General features: G+C 34.8%; 1 protein-coding gene across 2 annotated transcripts in view; it reads left to right on the top strand.

Moving 5' to 3' along the window:
• The window catches only part of LOC150108339 (zinc finger protein 277-like), a 195,674-nt gene that overhangs the window by 139,537 nt on the left and 33,781 nt on the right, over window positions 1-22,356 (top strand). For both annotated transcript variants that reach the window (XM_090415747.1, XM_090415746.1), the window contains exon 10: window positions 13,288-13,384. In XM_090415747.1, the coding sequence (XP_090271873.1) occupies window positions 13,288-13,384 (97 nt within the window). The remainder of the gene's footprint in view (window positions 1-13,287; window positions 13,385-22,356) is intronic.

Below are 22,356 nucleotides of genomic sequence, written 5' to 3' on the forward strand. Positions count from 1 at the left end.
GAACATTCCACAGCCACTCACCATCTTGGTCACTTGCCTCTGAATCCTCTCCACTGCTTCCTCATCCCCAAGAAACCCAGGGGACCAGACTAGCACAGTAATCCAGATGTGGGTGTATCAAGGCCTTATAAAGAGGAATAACAACTTCCTAATCTTTACTTGTGAATGTGTTCTTCAATAGCCAAGTAAACTTATGGGCTACCTTAGCAATATATCTCTAAACTTTAAATCTCTGTCTACCACCACCCTAAAATCTCTAGCTTCATCTATTTCCTTGAGTCCAGTACCATCAATTGTGATATTCCAAAATGCATAACTTTATATTTCTCAACATTAAACTGACACACATTAACCTTTGCCTATACTGACCAGCCTATTTAAATCGTCTTGCAAGCTCTCCACATCGCCTTGATTTACCATTACCCTACCTAATTTAGAATCATTAGCAAACAACTGAATATTTCCTTTTAGGTCATTTCCTACATCATTTATGTACAAATTATACAGCAGTGGTCCCAGCACTGAACCTTACAGCACACACCACTAGTTGCTTGTTTTTGCCTCGATTCTGCCCCTCTGTATCCACTTTTTTGATATTTGTCCAACCATCACCCCCTCTTATCCACTTAACCAATATCATACCTATCCCCATTTGTTCTAATTTGCATAAAAGAGTTCCATGTGGTATTCTATCAAATGCCTTTGCAAAATCCAGCAAAATTATCATGCAGCCATTTTCTTTATCCAACTCAGCTGTTACTGTATTATAAAAAGTTAGTAAATTACTAAGGCATGATTGATCAAAGCCATGTTGACTCTCATGCAGTATCATATTTTTATCTACCCATTCTTGAATTATCTTTTTTACCAATTTTTCTAGTACTTTTACCACCACACTAAACTTTTCCAGGGCTCTGTTTTCCAGAGCCATGGAAAAGTTTAGGATTATTTTGAGCTTAATTCAATAATTGCTGAAACAAATTTCCTCTGATAATTAGGTTAAAAGGACAAAGTATGAAAATTAGCAAGAACATGGAAAATACATTATCAGTGCTGAACCATAGTAAAGTAAAATATTTGAGATATTCAAGTACAATTTTTCTTTTCCTGCCTATTTTCATATAGCATTCAGCAATCATCACGCACAAACAAAAACAATGATGACTAATATTTGAGTAACAACTTTCAAATGAACTTAGTTAATATTCATTTCAACTTTACATCAATGTGATCTGATGAGCATGCATATATGATGAGTAGCAAATTGCAGTATAACTGGCAAGCTACTGTTATTTGAACACTTCCATATCAAGTTGGATAAGCGTCATCAACATGCATTCTTTTATTAGAAAAGACCGCATTTCAAAAATGTCTTTATATCAACGAAATGTTCCTTTTGTCAACCACCAGAAATGAAAAGATATTTTTGAAATTAAATTAAGTTGAGTTAATATTAAAAAAATATGAAATTTGGATATAAAACACCACACAAACAGGCAAAATGTCCTGAAAGCATGTAGCAAAACTCAACCCTTATTTTCCTTGATGTTCTTGAGTTGAATTTCAAGCCTAGAGGATTAAGAACTTGGATCTGAGCCTGTGGGAAGAGTGTATAAAGCAGAACATGGTTAGATGCTGAGAAAATATTCCATACCTGATCTGTGGTACTAAAAAATGTTAGGTGGAACTGGATACTAACTTTATTATTATTATTATTATGTAACATCTCCACGGAGTCCAAAGACTCATCAAGGGAGGGCACCTACTCTACAACTCTCTGTTCCCACCTCTCAATCTACGAACTGCAACTACATCATCATCTACACCAACGCCATCTACCACCCATCATCACCACTAGTATTTTCACAAACATCCATGTCCATGGCAGGATTCAAACCCCCAGCCTTTTTTCTGGAGAGCAGATACACTGACCACTCAGCCAACAAGACTGACTTTAGAGCCACATGTTGAGATAGTACTTTCCTACCCACCCACACACCTCATATAACAACCAGTATTTATTAGTTCAGTACTGGATCAGGAATTTGCTTGCTCTGTGTAGAGAGCCATATCTTGTATACTAAAGTCCTAACATTTCATTAGTCGTATTAAATCTTTCTTCAGAAATGGATTCTCAACAAAATCTTTCACATGATCTTTCAGCCATTCTGATGGCAGCCCAAGTTTTCAGTGTGTCACACATGGAATTGCCATTAAAAAATAATATCAGTCTGGTTAGCATTGTAAAGGTTACTGCATTCTAAGCCCAATTAATTGTTGATCTCACTTTACAGTATATACTCTTATTTTATGGGTATAAAACACAGGTCTTACATACTCATGCCATGGCCATCCTGTTTCTGCTCAGGTTACAGGAACTTGAGCAATAGCAGATGCTCAACATCTGCTTTTATAATTCAACTGCATTCTCACTGAATCTCTTATTCCCAGTCATTTATTCCATCCATCTCTGTAGTAAGTATTTTAATACATGAAGTATTTTCAAAATAAATAGGATTATTTTAGACTACAGCCTACAACTGTTTAGGGAGCAGGTGTCAGGAGCAGAGTAATCTGCTCCTGACACCTTTCCACACAGCATTTATTTGCTATTCCTTGCTGCCTCTCATGTGGGAGTAATAAAAAAAAAAAAAAAAAAAAAAAAAAAAAAAAAAAAAAATGTATAACCGTTATATAGAGAGAGTGTCTGGGCTAGAGATATCCAGAAATACACACATATCTCAGCATGTACCAAGTTTTTATGAAGGTGAGTAAAGTTCAATGTGGGTACCTTTTGTAGCTCAATAGATGTCAAAATGATACTCGAGGTCTTGCCAAGCATTTTCCAGCATGTGAAGCATTATTAGAGCAACTGCTGGAACAATGCGCTGTTTCAAATTGTCCGGATCTCGAACTTTTCTCTGGCACACACACACGCAGTCTTTAATAAAGTCCCATGCAAAAAAGTCTAATGGAGTCATATTCTCGATGTCTAGGCAGCCAGGCAGTTGGGCCTCCTCTTCCTGTCCAACATCTGGGAAATGTCTTGTTTATGCCATTGTGCACATGTGCACTAGTGACCTTGAAAGTGTGACAAAAAACAAATCTTGGAGAGATTTCCTATCAACTGAGCTTTAGTTTGAGAAAATATAATGAGTGGTTCTCACACATTGTAAGCCATTATTTTTGGATACCCTTAACCCAAACATCCTGTATTATCAATTTATACAACAATAATTTGTGGCTGTCTAATATATTGATGTTGAACACAAACAATACAAACACATACACAGTCTCTTAGATCTAGTAAATAAAATTAGTAAAATATTTAGGGCAAGAATGAATAAAACATAGTATTTCACTACTGACCACTGTCATCAACATGAAATGTCAATCTTTAACTAAAGTAATATCTGCTAACTAGAGATGTTAGCAGATATGACTTTAATGAGTCAGTATTTTTTATGAGTCAGTGGTTCTCACACATTGTAAGCCATTATTTTTGGATACCCCTAACCCAAACATCCTGTATTATCAATTTATACAACAATAATTTGTGGCTGTCTAATATATTGATGTTGAACACAAACAATACAAACACATACACAGTCTCTTAGATCTAGTAAATAAAATTAGTAAAATATTTAGGGCAAGAATGAATAAAACATAGTATTTCACTACTGACCACTGTCATCAACATGAAATGTCAATCTTTAACTAAAGTAATATCTGCTAACTAGAGATGTTAGCAGATATGACTTTAATGAGTCAGTATTTTTTCAGTTACCTTTAAAGTTGTTTTCACACACCAAATTAGAAATTTTAAAAAAAAATCAGTGTCAAATTCCCCATATGTACCCTCAAGGGCTATACATAATAACATGATGGTATAACCTGAAAAGCTTATATTATTACTACCTGTCAAAAATTTTACTCCTAATTAGTCTTATCTGTCTGGATTATAATACTATTTGATCTTATATTTTGGAAGGCTATATCACTTTGCTTACTTACATATTGGTCTTCCTCTGGGTTTTTTCTTTGCTATCCTGGCAACAAATACCATTTTGCTAACCTATCCTCTTACATTCTGTTTAAATGACATATCACCTTAGGTTAGTTCTGCTCACACATTCCTAAATGCTAACATGTCAACTTAGTTCTTATATCCTCATTTTTAACATCATTCTGTCATTGATACCATCTGTATAACTGAGAGGAGACCTCCACATATGCGGAGAACCGACCAGGGCTTCTGACCTAATGTCCAATCCTCACCTTCTCGTGGTGCACCCTGTTGGGTATCTACCTGGATTCTGAACGAACGAGGATGGGCTGGCAATTTGGGATTTAGCCGACCAAATTGTATTCTTATTGGCTTAAACCAATATAGAAAATGATGGTACAACATGACAAAATTTCATGCCGACTGGGGTGTCGCCCAGTTAAACAAGGACCCCTTTTTTGTCAGGGGACCAGAGCAAACAGCGAAAAATCAGTTACTGGAACAAATCTGAAAGCACACCCCAACTCAACATCACCAGAGTTAAAGATCAGTACTATCAACATAAGAAGCCTGAATGGCAAAGAAATGGAGCTAGCCGAGTAATTAGATAAGTACCAGGTCGACATAATAGGGGTGACTGAAACAAAAAAGATAAAAACTGGTGAGATCGTTCAGAGCAATAAATACAAAATGTTATATTCAGGCAATGAGAATCAAGGAAAAGAAGGAGTAGCCATAGTATTCAACATAAAATACGAGGCTAATCTTCTTGAATGGCAGGCAATATCAAGTAGAGTGTAGTAGAGTAGAGTTATTGTGGGCAAATATCAGAATGGGGAATTGTACAATGAGACTTATTTGTGCCTATGGTCCCACAGAAGGTTCTGCTAAGGTAGAAGTGAAGGAATTTTTTGATGCTTTAGAAAAAGCAACTGACACAATGAAAAATGAAAAGTTGGTCCTTGTTGGGAATCTAAATAGCAGAGTAGGAAATGATTGTCAGACATACAAAAATATTTTGGAAAAATTTGGAGAAAAGAACTAAGCAAATAATAATGGCAAATACCTGTTGGATTTCTGCTCACGACATGGACTGGTTATTACTAACACCATGTTCCAACATAAAAATGTGCACAAATTCACATGGAGAGAAGAGGCTAGGAATAAGAAAAGTCTCATTGACTATGTTATTGTTGATAGTGATGTTTTCTCCCTGGTGCAGGACACCAGAGTGTACAGAGGATTTGAAATTGGAAGTGATCACTATTTAGTCTTGAGCAGGATAAAATTGAATTTCATATTGAAAAGACTAACATGTAAGAAAGTTTTAAAGCGAATAAAAGTTGAGCAGCTCTCAGATGTGAACTGTAGACTAAAATACAGAAATATTATTGAAAAGAAAATGAAAGAGTTTGAGAACAGGAATCAAACCTTGGAGATTCAGTGGAGAATGCTGAAGTATGGTATTATAAAAGTCTTACATTAGCTGCACTGCATAGTTCAGAAAGCCTGGACAGAGGGACGAATTCCCGATGATTGGAGTAGAGCGCTAATAGTGCCCATATATGAAAAGGGAAATAAAACTGAATGTGAGAATTACAGAGATATTTTCCTACTGAGTGTTCGTGGCAAGATCTATGCAGGTATACTTGAGATACGGTTGAGAAGAATTGTGGAAGAAAAGCTTGATGAAGAACAAGCTTAATTCAGGCCAAATAGAGGCTGTCAGGATCAGATCTTCACTTTACGACAAATAGTTGAGAAAGCATGGGAATATAACAAATATCTGTATTTAAGTTTTGTTGATCTGGAAAAGGCATATGACAAGGTGCCAACAGAGATGCTATTCAATACGCTACAGTTATATGGTGTCAATGGGGCATTATATCAAGCAATACTTAGTCTGTATTTGAGTTGTAAGTCAGCAGTTAGAATTGAAGGAAGTACAGGAAGATGGTTTAATGTTAAATCTGCTGTGAGACAAGGATGTACATTATCCCCTCTGTTATTCATTATCTATATGGATCACATTATGAAAGAAAGTGGTATTAAACATGATATCAGAACTGGAGATGTTAACGTCAGCTCTTTGCTTTATGCGGATGATGTTATACTTCTAAATAAATCCGCTACAAGTTTGCAAGATTCCCTGACTAAATAGATATGGTATGAAGATCAGCAATAAAGAGACAAAGACAATGAAAATAGGTAGAATTGTTGAAAATGTCAACTGTGTTGTGAACGGGAAACCTGTGGAACAAGTAAAACATTTCAGCTACTTAGGCACGATTTTTACTGAAGATGGTAAATTAAATATGGAAATAGACAACAGAATCAACAAAGCTTGTATGGTGGGAAGTCAATTGAATAAATTCATATGGAATAAGAGAGAAATTAGTCGGAACACTAAATTAGCTGTATACAAGGCAGTGTTCAAACCACTTTTAACTTATGGATCTGAGAGCTGGGTCAGAAGTAAAACACTTGACTAGAGACCGCAGATATGAGAGTCCTGAGAAAGATTAGAGGCATGAACAGATGGTATCAATGGTAATATCATATTAAAAATGAGGATATTAGGAAAGAACTCAACATTGTCGGCATCAAGGAATGCGTTAGTAGAGCTAATCTCAGGTGGTATGGTCACTTAAACAGAATGGGCAAGGAAAGATTAGCAAAACAAGTGTTCTCTGCCAGGTTGGCAGGAAAACGACCCAGAGGAAGACCAAGATATAGGTGGATTGATACGGTACAAAGTGCCTTAGACGATAGAAATATAAGATCTGATAATGTTGGAGTTTTGACAAGTAACAGACTGATTTGGAAGAAAATTGTAGATAGGAAGTTGGTAATCATGTAAATTTTTCATGTAGTACTATCATATTCTGTACACCCCTAGAGGGTACATGTTAGGAATTTGATGATGATGATGATGAGTTCCTAGTTTAGTTTGCCATCTTCACGAAAAATATTGCCTAAATAGTTGAAATGTTTACTGTTCTTGAGTGTTTTCATAGTCTTATTTTATTTAATTTTTTTTTTTTTCTGATATTTTTCTCATACTTGGATAAAGGATTAAACTAAATTTATTATCATCAAGAATTAGGCATTAACTGTTCTGGCTTCACTGGTCTTTCTATCTTTTAGCTGGTCTCTCTCTCTCTGCTTTTGATCTGTATTTATTCACTTTTTTTGTGTAGCCAATATCTTTCCATCTTATATAAACGATCTCTATTTCTTTCTATCTTCCTTGATTATGACCTGAATCTTTAAATGCAATGATTTTTGTTTTTTATTTTGTGAAATCTTTAAGTTATATTGTTGGCTTATTTTATTTAATTAATAAACTGATGTTTGCAGAACATCCTCATTGTGTTATGATATAATCTGATAATTGTTATACAGCATTGTACTGATAACAGTTCTTCTGGTGTTAACTAGATACCTTGTTTTATTGTTGTTTTCCTCACTACTCTAACTCTGCTACACACATCTCCCAGTCTCCCCCATTCTTAAATTTAATTATATGATAAAATAATCTAAAAATATATGTGTTTATATTTATTAAGCAGTTGTATGTATTGACATTACCAGAGTCATCATGGTTCAACAGTGGCAATACAATAGTCTTATACAAAAGGAGACTTAAGTGTAAGAGAGTGTATCGGCAAGATTTTTTTTTTCTGACTTGGTACATCTGTCATAAGCATCCATGTGAAATTGCAAGTCATTCTATCAAGTAGTTTGTTTTATACAACAGTCTGAAGCAAAAGTGTTGTCTATATCCCTTGAAATGGATAAAATTGAGTATTGTGCAGTTATAAAATTCTTTGTAAAAGAAGGTTTAATGCCAAAAGAAATTCATTTGAAGCTCATAAAAATTTATAGGCACTCTTCTCCTTCATTTTCGACAATTAAGAAATGTTTAAATGTGACTGTACCAGCCTTGAAGATAATCCATGTGAAGGACATCCAAAAAAGTGTAACAACACCAGAAATCATCATGCTTTTACCAGTCAGAGAAATCCATTGAGCTACGCATCGAGGAACATCAGAGAGAGAGACATAAGTTAAAGGAGAACACGAGCTAGTGCTCTGTCTAGCCATGTTCTGTTTTCCGCAAATTCTAATGAAGGGAACCACACCCATCTAGTACTGTTGGACAAGTCTACTAATATTTTCATTTGTTACGATGAATTATAGAAAAGAATAGTAGAATCTAAAGAAATCATTCTCAATCCTGTACATCTCAATAACAACCTAAGTTATAACCTGTCTGACTGTCACTGCACTGCTATACACAATTGGTGTATATGAGATTATGAGTGCATGCGTACGCCCAACAATGAAGTCAGAGAGAGAATGTTTTTAAATACACAAATGTTAATGCTTTAATGTTGAAATGCATATGCTAACTTTTTTTTTTGTACTGTTTAGAGTTATTTTTTTTACCGTTCTTATTGGATTGGTTGTTTTATTTTTTTGCACCTGAAGAAGTCTGTTAAAGACAAAACTAGTCGTGCCATTAAAATTTGTTTTATTTCTTATCTTTGTTTCCCAGTCATTTAATCCTAAAAACATGTACCTCAACTGAATAAATCAGTCTTCTAACATATATATATATATATATATATATATATTTATTTAAAAAAACAGATTTAATGACTAAAAACCGAGATAACTTATAAAGATTTTAATAAGAATAATACGACTAGTTTCGGCTTATAACAGCCTTTCTCAGGTATTCTTAAAGGACAAGAATAGTAATAAACATTGAAGTATCAAAGCAAACTGGAAATTACAGGTAAAAATTGCCACACATGATTGATACATAAAAAACGTTGTATTTTTTCAAGTTGTTCTAACAGGCATGCCATTGTTTATTGCAAGTGTGCATGCAGGCTCACATGAACGCCAATATTGAATAACTGCAGCATCGCTATCTGGGATGTTATAACTCAAATTGTTGTTTAAGTGGACAGGGTTCAGCAGGATTTCCCTTGATTCTACAATTTTCCTCTCAAACTCATCATCCCAGCGAAAGATATTTTCTGATCTATCCCAGCAAATGGAGTGGCTTTGTTGATCATCAGATGAACTACAAAAAGAAATAAATCACCTCACTGTTATCTTTAAACAAAATGGATGCTCTGAAAAAACTATTAAGAAATTTCTTCTGGACCCTCCCAGGCAGTGCACAACAGAAACTATTAATTTTAAAGGTAGCATCTCCATTCCATACATTAGCACAGTCTCTAAAAAATTAGCTAAAGTCCTTAAAAAATATAATATCAAGACGTTCTTCACCACACTTCCTAAAATCCTTTCTCTAATCAGCCATCCAAAAAAACCTACTCATCACAACCTAAAATATCCAGGTGTATATAAATTATGGTGCAATTGCAATATCCCTTATTTTGGACAAACTAACAAATCTATTGAACAATGTATAGAAGAGCATAAGAGAGACATCTCTTACAAAAGATCTCATGCAACTGCGTTATCCAGCCATGTTCTTTTTTAAATAATCCTAATGATGATCAACAAAGCCACTCCGTTTGCTGGGTTAGATCAGAAAATATCTTTCGCTGTGATGATAAGTTTGAGAGGAAAATTGTAGGATCAAGGGAAATCCTGCTGAACCCTGTCCACTTAAACAACAATTTGAGTTATAACATAAAATATAATATTTTATTTTTCAATAAAAAAAAAGAACTATAGCAGAGAAACTGGAAGAATCTCTAGATAATGAAAGTTGGCATACCTTTAATATAAATTGTGAATCTGAAGTAGCCACAATACAATATAATAACAAAGTAAATCTTATAAGAAAATTTGGAACATTAAAAAGAATACAAAATAATAGGAACTTCTCAAAACCACACATCAATATTGACAAAGTCGTTATCGACAAATCTTCTTATATACTTTCAGATGAAGAAAAAAGCATCCTTAGTAAAGGTCTAAACTTTATTCTTTCCCCTAAATTTATACCAAAGGAGACACTGCTTACAAAAATAGAAAAAGCTACTTCTTTTCTCCCTCCACAAGATGCAAAACTTCTACTTATTGAATCAATCTTTATTATCAATAATGCAAAACCACTTACAGATAACATTACTTTAACAGAACACAAAGCTATTAAAAGTTTAAAAAAACAACAGAGATATAATTATCCTTCCTGCAGATAAAGGCAATGCAACAGTTATCCTCAACTCTGAAGATTACCAGAATAAAATGCTTGAATTACTACAAGATGACACCTACTCAATACTCGAGAGAGATCCAACTCGTGAACTTCAAAATCGTACAAACAACTTATTAAAAACAACCACTGAATTATCCCGAAACGTTCTCTTATCTCTACGCCTCTCCATCCGTTAATTCCTCACATATATGGTGTTCCTAAAATCCATAAAGAGAACACCCCACTACATCCCATTGTAGAAGATATCAATTCTCCGAAGTACAACCTTTCAAAATATCTTGCCAAATACCTCAAAATTTTTCAGCAAGTCATCATCCTTTATCAAGAACACTACAGATTTTGTTACATACATCAAGGATATAACAGTTAATGAAGATGAAATCATGGCTAGCTTGGACATAACTTCTATGTTCACTAATGTACCAACAGATGAAGTCCTAACATTACTCAAGGACAAGTTATCCAAAAAAAATGTTAGCCTATCAAGTCCAGTTACTTCAAATTTCAAGATACTATATACAAGCAAAATCATTGACTGGCTATGGGTAATCCTTTATCCCCTGTACTCGCAAATATTTACTTAGAGGATTTTGAAACCAAGGCTATCTCTTCCTTTATTTTAACACCTAAAGTTTGGAAACACTATCTAGACAATGTCTTCATTATTTGCAGCCATGGACATGATTCCCTTATGGTTTTCCTCGAACATCTCAATAGCCGACATCATAGTATTAAGTTTACTGCCGAGCTTGAAATGGATAATTTCCTGCCTTTTCTTGATGTCAAACTGACCCACTCTTCTGGTAAACTCAAAATATCGATATATAGAAAGCCCACACATACCAACAGATATCTGCATAGTCAATCCCATCACTTCCCTCCTCATAAGCTTGGAATAATTTCCACCTTGGGACATTGAGCCCATTCTCTTCTGGATGACCCAAATGAACTTCTTATAGAAATAAACCATCTCAAAACTTCTTTCAAAGTTAATGGATATTCCAAGAGTATCATTGAAAGATTCCTTCTTAATCCTCCTAGACATTGTTAAGAAGAAACAAATAGATTCAAAGGCAATATATCTATCCCTTACATAAGTACAGTTTCACATAAATTAGCAAAAGTTCTAAGAAAATACAATATCAGAACCTTGTTCACTCCACTTCCAAAGATCTGTTTCTTAATAAGCCATCCAAAACCTTGTCATCATCATCTCAAATACCCTGGTGTATATAAAATATTGTGTGATTGTGATATTCCTTATTTTGGGCAGACAGACAAATCTGTTGAATTGCGTATGGAAGAACACATGAGGGACATTACTTACACGAGACAGCGAGCCAGTGCATTATCAAGTCATATCATTTTCTCGGCTAATCCTAATGATGAAACCCAAAGTCTGCTGGGAAAAATCTACTAACATCTTCCATTGCAATGATGAACTAGAGAGAAAAATCGTGAAATCTAGGGAAATCATCTTCAATCCTGTTCATCTAAATAATAACTTGAGCTACAACCTTCCAGATAGTCATTCAGCTGTAATCGTGTACTGGCGTTCACGAGATGCTACTAGCACGTACTTTCCCAACAATACAACCAACAAAAGAACATCTTTAAATACAACCACAACAATTTAATGTCAATTATGTATAGAGACTCTCTATGATGTTCATAGAGAAGATATTTTTATTTATTTATTTAAGCTTCAGTGTTTTAGTGTTTTTTCTTTTTTCTTTCTTTTATAATGTCACCTGATGAAGGCTGTTACAAGCCAAAATTAGTCGTGTTTTTATATTAAAATCTTTTTACTTAAATCTTGGTTCTAGTTATTCAATTCTTTTTAAAATATATATTTATATATATAATTAACTTACTCTCCACAAGTGACTTTTAATATGAAAGGTTGGATAAAGACAAAGTGGGTTTTAACAATATTATCATAAAGTTAAGGATTTAAGGATGTGTTACAACTAGACTGTGCAAAAAAGAAGATCTAACATTTTTTTACAATCTTCAGCATGTGTAGTTTCTATTGAAAGAAGAAAAGTGTTATCCAAAACTCTGCTATCATGATCTTAGAATCATACTATGTGTTTGTCGAACATGTTGTTTATTATTTTAACGGTATAATAGAACACAGAAACTAAGTAAATAATTAATTTATTAACTAGATGCTGATATTTCGCTGGTATTATAACCAGCATCTTCAGAGCACAAAAACACTGTTTGTCACAATACGCGAGACTAAAACAACATGGTGTACTTCAACAAAACTGTAGCAGCAACACAAAGACTAGAGTCCTGATTTTGGCGCCCTCTATCTGAGAAAAAAAAAAAAAAAAAAAGAAAACGCTATCATATATTACTAGAGTCCTAGAAAAGTGCTAGTTTTTTTCTTAATATGACTGTCTCCCAGATCTTCGGCAAGTTAATAAAGCCTACTACGGTCAAACAGGAAGAACTGTGAATATCCGCATCAGCGAACATAAACGATACGTCCGGAAATATCATTATGGGAAGTCGGGCCTAGCAGACCATGCTCTGGATACCCCTGCACACAGGATCAACTGGAAAAACACAAAAGTACTACACAGAAACCCATATAAATCAGAGAGATTGTTCTTAGAGGCGACAGAAGCCCTAAAACACACTCCAAATCTCAACAAATATGGCTGTATTAACTTGCCGAAGATCTGGGAGACAGTCATATTAAGAAAAAACTAGCACTTTTCTAGGACTCTAGTAATATATGATAGCGTTTTTTTTTTTTTTTTTTTCTCAGATAGAGGGCACCAAAATCAGGACTCTAGTCTTTGTGTTGCTGCTACAGTTTTGTTGAAGTACACCATGTTGTTTTAGTCTCGCGTATTGTGACAAATAGTGTTTTTGTGCTCTGAAGATGCTGGTTATAATACCAGCGAAATATCAGCATCTAGTTAATAAATTAATTATTTACTTAGTTTCTGTGTTCTATTATACCGTTAAAATAATAAACAACAATTAGAATCATACTAGTTATTTTGTTTTTGTTTTTTGTCTTGTGTATATATTTTTTTATATATTTATTTCATAGTGAATGGGAAGACTGGTATGAGGAGACACCAGGTGCTGTATGCCTTTTCTGTAACCTGATTTCATGTGACTATCATGAACTTCTATCACATATGAAGGTAATTTTGCAAAAAAAATAATAATAATAATAATAAAATAAAATAAAATAAAAAGTTATTATGATTATAGTTTTCATATATATACTTGTGTTTAATTTGCTTTCTATACTATTATACCATTACAAAACTGAAAACAATTTAGTTGAAAACAAAAAAAATTTCTTCTACAACTGCTGATCGCCATAGGTTCTACTAATTGATTTTTTTCCTTTAGTCATTTGCAGCATATTTATCTGTTCAAAGATAAATACTTTTTCTCTTGGCATTGTCATATATCATCAATTTTTTTTTTTTTTTCTCTCTGTTTAGTCATTTACAACATATCTTTTTTTTTAGAAATAAATAGTCTTTTGTTGTTGTCATTGTCATATATCTTAGGATTTACTAACCTTTAGTTATCCTATTTCAAAATACAATACTGGTTAAACTCTGGGAGAAACTTGTCGGTATTATCAAAAGTAAGCAGATATTCCATAAATAAAAGCAAATATACTGCCAGTAACAATATAATACACACACCAACCACTGAATTAGAAACCTTTATGCAGATGTATGTACATATCACAGCATATATGCAAAATACTTGGTCATGTGCATCACCATATATTGTAGGCAACTGTTGTAAGAATGCTGCTGGTCAGTAGTCTTCAATAGTGTTGATCACAATAGAAAAAAACAAAGGATCTTTCGGAGTTTGATAATGGACTTATTGTTGGTGCCCATCTGGCTGGAGTCACAATTTCAAAAATAGCAGAGCTGACTGATTTCTCAAAAGGTGAGATATCCAGGGCATTTAATCAATGGAAAACTAACCCACATTGCTTGTCTAAAAAGGTGCAACTGGAGTCCTAAGACAGTCTGTCAGGAACAAGATTGCCATCATCTGAGAAGGCTTGTATAGAGAAATAGAACTTTCTGTGTGCAGCAAATGACTGAAGCATTTAATGAAGGCTGTTCTGACTCATATCTCATCAAACTATGTACAGGGAATTGAAGAGGATCAGTATTGGCAGTTGCATCTCTATATGGAAAGTGCTGATTTCTGCGAAGTTTCTAATTCAGTGGCCAATATTTGTACCTGACAGTATAAAACTTTTTTTTTTTTTTTTTTTTTTTGATTTGGTTTGGTTTGTTTGTTGTAAAGGCTTTATCATAGCTAATAGTGACCATTCTATCCACATGCCACCATATATCTTGGTCTAAATTCTATTTGGACAGAATGGTCACTATTAGCTATGATAAAGCCCTTACAACAAGCAAATGAAACCAAATCAAAAAATTTAACGATGTATCTTTATTGTATCTTTATACAAAACGTTTTAAGTCAAAACCTTCTCTACCAGTATAAAACTGTATCTTCAGATTACATATTTTAAATAAGGGTTGGGAATTACATCATGAAACTAATTTCTGACCCTACTATAGATTAGCAGATAAAAAAAAATAACTCTAATGATCAAAGATAGAAGGAATATCAACTACACTACTGTCTGCTTATCTTCAATGTATGCACTTTTCTAGTTACCAATTTGGAATTTGTCTTTGGTTACATATATGTATTTATGTTGCAAAGAGGTGTTGATCAACTAATTATTATCTTATGCTACTTTTACTACTGCAGTGCAAGTCATGTTATCTCATCCTAAATTTATTCCAATTCAATTACAATATTATCATTATGTGATATCTTTTACTCTCATAGTTGTATGATTATTTGTACATACTGTGCAGATTTACTTAATAAAATAAATAAATTATGAAAAAATGCTTAACCACTTTACTGACCTTGGTGTGTGTATATGTCCATAATTACATGGATGCAAAGAGTCCATTGAAGTCAGTATAACTTTTGTATATTATAGAAATAATATGGGGTGCTTAAGGGGTCAGAGCTGTATAACTGAGAGGAGACCTCCACATAGCCTTTAAAGAAATGGAACCAACCAGGACTTCTGACCTAATGTCCAATCCTTACCTTCTCATGGTATACACCCTGTTTGGTATCTACCTAGATACTGAATGAACAAGGGATGGGCTCACAATTTGGGATTTAGCTGACCAAATTGTATTCTTATTGGCTTAAACCACAATATAAAATGATGGTACAACATTACAGAATTTCACGGTGTCTGGGAGTGTCTCCCAGTTAAACAAGGCCCCCCCGTTGTTTTTGCCAAGGAACCAGGGTGAAGCGAAAAGTCAGCTACTGACTTTTTGCTTCAGAAAAAATCATGAAACACACCTCAAATCAACATCACTAGAGTTCAAGATCGGTAATATCAACATAAGAAGCTTGAATGGCAAAGAAATGGAGCTAACCGAGGAATTGGATAAGATAAAAAAAGACAAAATCTGGTGAGATTTTTCTGAGCAATAAATACAAAACGTTATATTCAGGCAATGACAGGCAGGGAAAAGGAGTAGCAGCTATAGTATTTCAACACTAAATACGAGGCTAATCTTCTTGAATGGCAGGCAATATCAAGTAGAGTGTAGTAGAGTAGAGTTATTGTGGGCAAATATCAGAATGGGGAACTGGACAATGAGACTTATTTGTGCCTATGGTCCCACAGAAAGTTCTACTAAGGTAGAAGTGGAGGAATTTTTTGAGGCTTTCGAGAAAGCAACTGACATAATGAAAAAGGAAAAGTTGGTCCTTTTTGGGAATGTAAATAGCAGAGTAGAAAATGATTGTCAGACATACAGAAATATTTGTATTTGGAGAAAAGAGCAAAGCTAATAATAATAAACCTGTTGGATTTCTGCTCAGGACATGGATTGGTTATTACTAACACAATGTTCCAACATAAAAATGTGCACAAATTCACATGGAGAGAAGAGGCAAGGAATAAGAAAAGTCTCATTGACTATGTTATTGTTGATAGTGATGTTTTCTCCCTGGTGCAGGACACCAGAGTGTACAGAGGATTTGAAATTGGAAGTGATCACCATTTAGTCTTGAGCAGAATAAAATTGAATTCATATTGAAAAGAAGAACATGTAAGAAAGTTTCAAAGCAAATAAAAGTTGAGTAGCTCTCAGATGTGAAGTGTAAACTAAAATACACAAAGATTATTGAAGAAAAAATGAAAGAGTTTGAGAACAGGAATCAAACTTTGGAGATTCAGTAGCGAGCCCTGATGAAAACATTGATTGATTCAGCCAGAGAGGCATCTGGTGAGGTTGTTTGCAAGGATAGAAGAATCAAAACTCCATAGTGGACTCAGGAAGTTAAAGAGGTAGTGAAAGAAAAGAAGAAAGCATGTCAAAAGTTCCAGAATTTTTTTTTTTTTTTTTTTTTTTTTTTTTTTTTTTTATGTTTGACACATATACGAGAGGTTGGCTGGTCAGCCTATAGTACTAAATACAAATTCGTATAGTATTTATTTAGTACCATATATTGGTGGTGGGTTGGGAAAGGAGAAAGTTGTTTACATTTGATTTAAAAGCCTGATATTTCCCATGGAAATATTTATAGAATATACAAATTGCAGAGACCAAGCATCTATGTGAAAGTGAGGGGAGTAAGTTGGTGAGAGATGGGTCATTTATCAGTCTAATTGCTCTCCTCTCTATTGAGTCAAGCATTTTGAATGAGCTTTTAGGAGCCCACACTCCAAATGTGAGAGCAGTAATCGATAGCTGGGTGGATTTGTGATTTGTATAATGTTAACAGCTGTTTAGAGGTGAAATAATATCTTGACAAAAGAGAAAACCTAGTTTTTTGGAAGCAAAGGATGCAATGGTTGTGATGTGTTTATGCCAGGAGAGGCTTTGATGTCAGGATAATTCCGAGAAGAGAAATCTCATCTTGTCTGGGAATTTGAGTGTTTTCAAAAACAATGCTGGGGGAAAATGGTTCTTTTTTGTGAGAAATAAGACAGAACTGGATTTTACTAGCATTGAAGTTGATGAGGTTATCTAAGCCCCATTGGACGATGGCTTGGAGGTCAGAATTAAGGGCAGTGGTAGTTGATGTTCTGTAGGTTGTGGGTTGAAGTGAGTTGGGTAGAGTAGGGTTTGTCAAATGAAAGGGAGGAGTGTAATGTGCTGTCGTCTGCAAAACTGTGCATTGGGTTAGAGGTCAAGTGAAGTGGGTCATTAATATATATATATAGAAGGAAGAGGGTCGGCGAGAGAACTGAACCCTGTGGGACCCCAGCATTAGTTGGATGGTGAGAGGATCGGGAGCCATCTACCATCACACATAGTGTGCATCCAGACAGGAAGCGGGCAATCCATCTGCAGACATCCTGAGACAGTCCAAATGATGGGAGTTTGCTTAGTAAGCCTTTGTGCCAGACTCAGTCAAAGGCTTTAGAGATATCAAGTGCAACTACTTAGGATTCACCAAATTTCTCATGGTATTTGTCCAGCGATGGGTGATGTATGAGAGCAGATCTCCAGTTGATCTGCTTCGATAGGATCTGTACTCGTGGTCGCTTAATAGCTGGGTACCTTCAAGGTAGATTAGGAGTTGAGAGTTGATGGTTTACTCCATCAGTGTAGATATGACTGAAGTGAGTGAGATAGGGCGGTAGTTAGATGGCAGTGATTTGTCACCCTTTTTAGGAATGGGTTGAATATAGGCCAGTTTCCAGGCTTTGGGATATATATATACCAGTGAAGTAAGAGAGTGTGTACAGATAGGATAATAGAATACAGAGAGAAATGTGAGAAAGTTAAACACTGTGTAAAACTAGCTAAACAAAAGTCATGGGAAGACTTTGGTAAGGACATAGAAAATAAATATCAAGAAGTGGCAAGATATTCTGAAGGTTGTAGAAGAAGCTCGAAATGGAGCAAAGAGTGTTTTAAAAGGAATTAGAGATGGTAAAAGTGATATGAAAACTGGAGAAAAAGACATCCTTGAAGTATGGAGTAATTACTTCAAAAAATTGCTAAATGAAACAAGCCATGATAGCACAGTGGTAAAAAGCACTCAACAAGCATGCAGTCAGGAATACATATCCATACTTGAAGTAGAAAATAGCCATCAAAAGCCTGAAATATGGAAAGGCAATGGGAGTAGATGATATTTGACTAGAAATGCTCAAGTATGGATATATAAAAGTCTTACAGTGGCTGCACTGCATAATTCAGAAGACCCGGACAGAGAGACGAATTCCAGATGATTGGAGTAGAGAGCTCTCATAGTAACCATATATAAAAAGGGAAATAAAACTGAATGCGAGAATTACAGAGGTATTTCCCCACTCAGTAGGGATTCACCAAATTTCCCTGACAAGTATATTTATGCAAGTATACTTGCATAAATCTTACCAGGAAATTTGAAAAAATGGTTGAGAAGGATTGTGGAAGGGAAGCTTGGTGAAGAAATCTGGATTCAGGCTAAATAGAGGCCTGAATCCTGCTTGTTCAAACAGTTGTATGATGAATGGAAGAAACAATGGAGCATTATATCAAGCAGTAGTTTGTCTTTATTTGAGTTGTAAGTCAGCAGTTAGAATTGAAGGAAGTACAGGAAGATGGATTTATGTTAAATCTGGTGCCAGATAAGGATGCACATTATCCCCTCTGTTATTTATTATTTATATGAATCACATTATGAAGGAAAGTGGTATTCAACCTAATATCAAAATTGGAGATGTGAATCACAGTTATTCAATTTACTTGTACTGGATTTATTTAGAAGTGCAACATCATCTGCATAAAGTAGAGAACTGAGATTCACATCTCCAATTTTGATTTGATATGAAGGTCAGCAATAACAAGACAAAGACAACAAAAATAGGCAGAAGCATTGAAAATATCAACTGCATTGTGATTGGAGAACCTATAGAACAAGTAAGACATTTCAGCTACTTAGCACGATTTTTAGTGAAGATGGTAAATTGAATATAAAAATTGACAACAGAATCAATAAAACTGGTAAGGTAGTAAGTCAACTGAATAAATTTATATGGAATAAGAGAGAAATTAGTCAAAACACTAAATTAGCTGTATACAAAACTGTTCAAACCAATTTTCAAACCATCTGTTCACGGCCCCTATTCTTTCTCAAAAGATTAGGGGCGTGAACAGATGGCATGAATGGCAATATCATATTAAAAGCAAGTATATTAGGAAAGAACAACGTTATTAGCAACCAGGAATGTGTTAGCAAAGCTAATCTCAGGTGGTATGGTCACTTAAACAGAATGGGAGAGGAAAGATTAGCAACACCAGTGTTCTCTTCCAGGTTGGCAGGAAAAAGAACCAGAGGAAGACCAAGATATAGGTGGATTGATACAGTAAAAAGTTCCTTAGAAGATAGAAATATAAGAACTGAAAATGTTGGAGTCTTGACAGGTAACCGATTGATTTGGAGGAAAATTGTAGATAGGAAGTTAGTAATGATGTAAGTTTTCATGTAGTACTATCATATCCTATATAGCCTTTGAGGGTACATATCAGGAATTTGATGATGATGATGATGATGATGATAGAAATAATATGGAGACAAAGCATATATTTTTGATATATTTTGTTTGTTTGACCATTTGGGTGGTTCAAGCTCTTATTGTATTTTTTTTGGTGAGAATTTTAATTAAGGTAGTGTTTCTTTTTTAGATTTACAAAATAATGCTACTGGAAAGCTTAATACCCACAAAATGATCTAGCAAGTTTTTTTTAGCTGGGTTGGGACATATGATTCATCTAATATTATTATTACATAACACCTCCAGGGAATCCAAAGACTCACGGAGGGAGGACACCTGCTCTACAACTCTCTGTCCCCACCAGTTCACTAACCGTAACTACCTTCATCATCTACATCAGTGCCATCTACCACCGACCACCACCACTATTTTCACAGACAAACACAAACATCCATGCTCATGGCAGGATATGTTTCAGCAAATATTTGACTTGAGGGATATTCTGTCCAAGAAATTATACTCTTGTTTTCATCCTCATTTTGCCCAAGCAAAGCCACAAAAGTTTGTCCATTAAATATCTTCACATTCAGTTCTCTTTTGTATTCTTTATGCATACATCCTCTCCTCTTGGGCAACCATAATACTGCACATTATGATCATAGTCACTACCCAGATCAGTTTGTCATTTATTTATTGAGGCCTTATCAGTGACAGCTGAACCTATAGAGATACTGGGAGTTATTGAAGTCATATATCAACAGTTCTAGCTCTTGCCGATAAGACTTAAGTAAAGATCAAAACTGGGTAGTGATGCTAACTGTAATGCATGACATTATACATGTTCAAGATGGGGACATACTGTCATTATTATGGAATTTTCTCCCTCTCTCTCTCTCCCTCCCCTGTTTTACTGGTATTTATCTTGCAGGCCTCAGATTATCCCATATTTAGTCCAAGGAGGGTGATTAATTTTTACCAACAAATTATCATCCTGTGTCTCTCTTTTATTTCAGTCCTTTCTAAGATAATGAAGAAATCCACTATAAGAACCTTGCATGTAATAAATATCATTGCAGTACGAATCCATATGTACTGATTACAGGGGTTTGTGTAAGTTGAAGTTATGCTTATGTTTGATATTTCAAAAAGATTCATTAAGTTTTGGTATAAAGACCTCTAAAGTAAATCCCATCTTATAGTCCTATCTTTTTGCATCCATGTAGCATCTCTCTCTCTCTGGTTGCATGCAGTGTTAAATGGATCTTTATCCTATCCTTAAATGTTAAAAATAATGCCAGGGACAAAATTCCATTATCTTCTCTCTTCTTTCTGTATATTAGCAACCTTTTCCAGTTTACAGTAAGTCTGATTTTACAGTTTTACATGACAATACATTGCACCTCTTTTTTTATTCATTAATCTTATTTACTCTACCCTTGCAATTTTATTTACTAAGTTCCAAACCATTCTGATTTGTTTGTTTACAGGGGAAAAAAAAAAAAGGCTAGTTCTCCTTAAAAAAAAAAACCCTCCCAATTTTACCTTTGATGATACTCAGATGCACGGAGTAAGATTCATATTTTATGGGGAAATTTCATTGTCATCTAAGAAACTAGATTTTTGATTCCAGCATTACTTTACCTTTGATGAATTACTAATTCTGTATAAATCAAGTTCTTTTAGTTATTGAATACTATTTTTGCATTTGGATTAGTGCTCTTATAAGAATTCTTGACTCAGTGTAGAAGAGAGTAACTGAGTTGATTAGTGTCCCATCCCTCACTAATTTAGTCCATGCTCTTTCACACAAATGTTCATTCAGTTTTTGCCAAAACCTTTATTTTCTACCAGTATTTCCACAGATGCCATTCAATAACCATTCCTCTCTACTGCTGTCTCCTTCCTTTCTTCCTCTGATTTTCTAAAGCACGCTGTCTGCAGATTTTTGTATTCTGATGTTATGAAGTGGCTTCCTGCTTTTTCCCCAATGTATACTCAAAATTAAAGAATCTTGTGTTTGGGATTTATCACAAAAAATGAAAAGATTCCAGCTATTTAAGTGCATTTACCTATCTACACAAATTATTGATAACTCTCTTCAGTCTCCAAATACTCAGGATCTCTTTTTGACCAGTTTTCCTTCCAAATACACCTCTCAGCAAGTCTCCTCCCTCACAGAATGTCCTTCCTCAAATCACTCCCTGACCTTGCATTCTCTGGCACTACAAAAGTGCCATTTGAGATGACCTCCAGACTTTCTACTTTCCTTTCCATGGTCTGACCATTTCTTCCGCTCATCCAACCCTAAAATCTGCTCCGAACAAGTCGCAAAAATTATCCCCACTGTCATGAACACCTTCATTCCCTATTCTAAAGTCTTCGTCCACTTCCCAAACCTTAGTTTCATTAGTTGCATCAGTCTTGGGACTGGTAGCTCAGCAGCAATTTCCTTCATTCCACTCTATCATTGGCTTTCTTCTTAACCTCCTGCTAACTCCTCAAACCCGTGCTGTCTTTGACTTGTTCTAGCATTGTTTTTAACGTTCTTCTGTTTTCTGCTACAAGGGCTATGTCATCAGCAAATCTTAT

This window comes from Typopeltis vanoorti, chromosome 3 (genome assembly GCF_054136105.1).
Source record: "Typopeltis vanoorti isolate ZY-2024b chromosome 3, IOZ_Tvanoo_1.0, whole genome shotgun sequence".
NCBI lineage: Eukaryota > Metazoa > Arthropoda > Arachnida > Uropygi > Thelyphonidae > Typopeltis > Typopeltis vanoorti.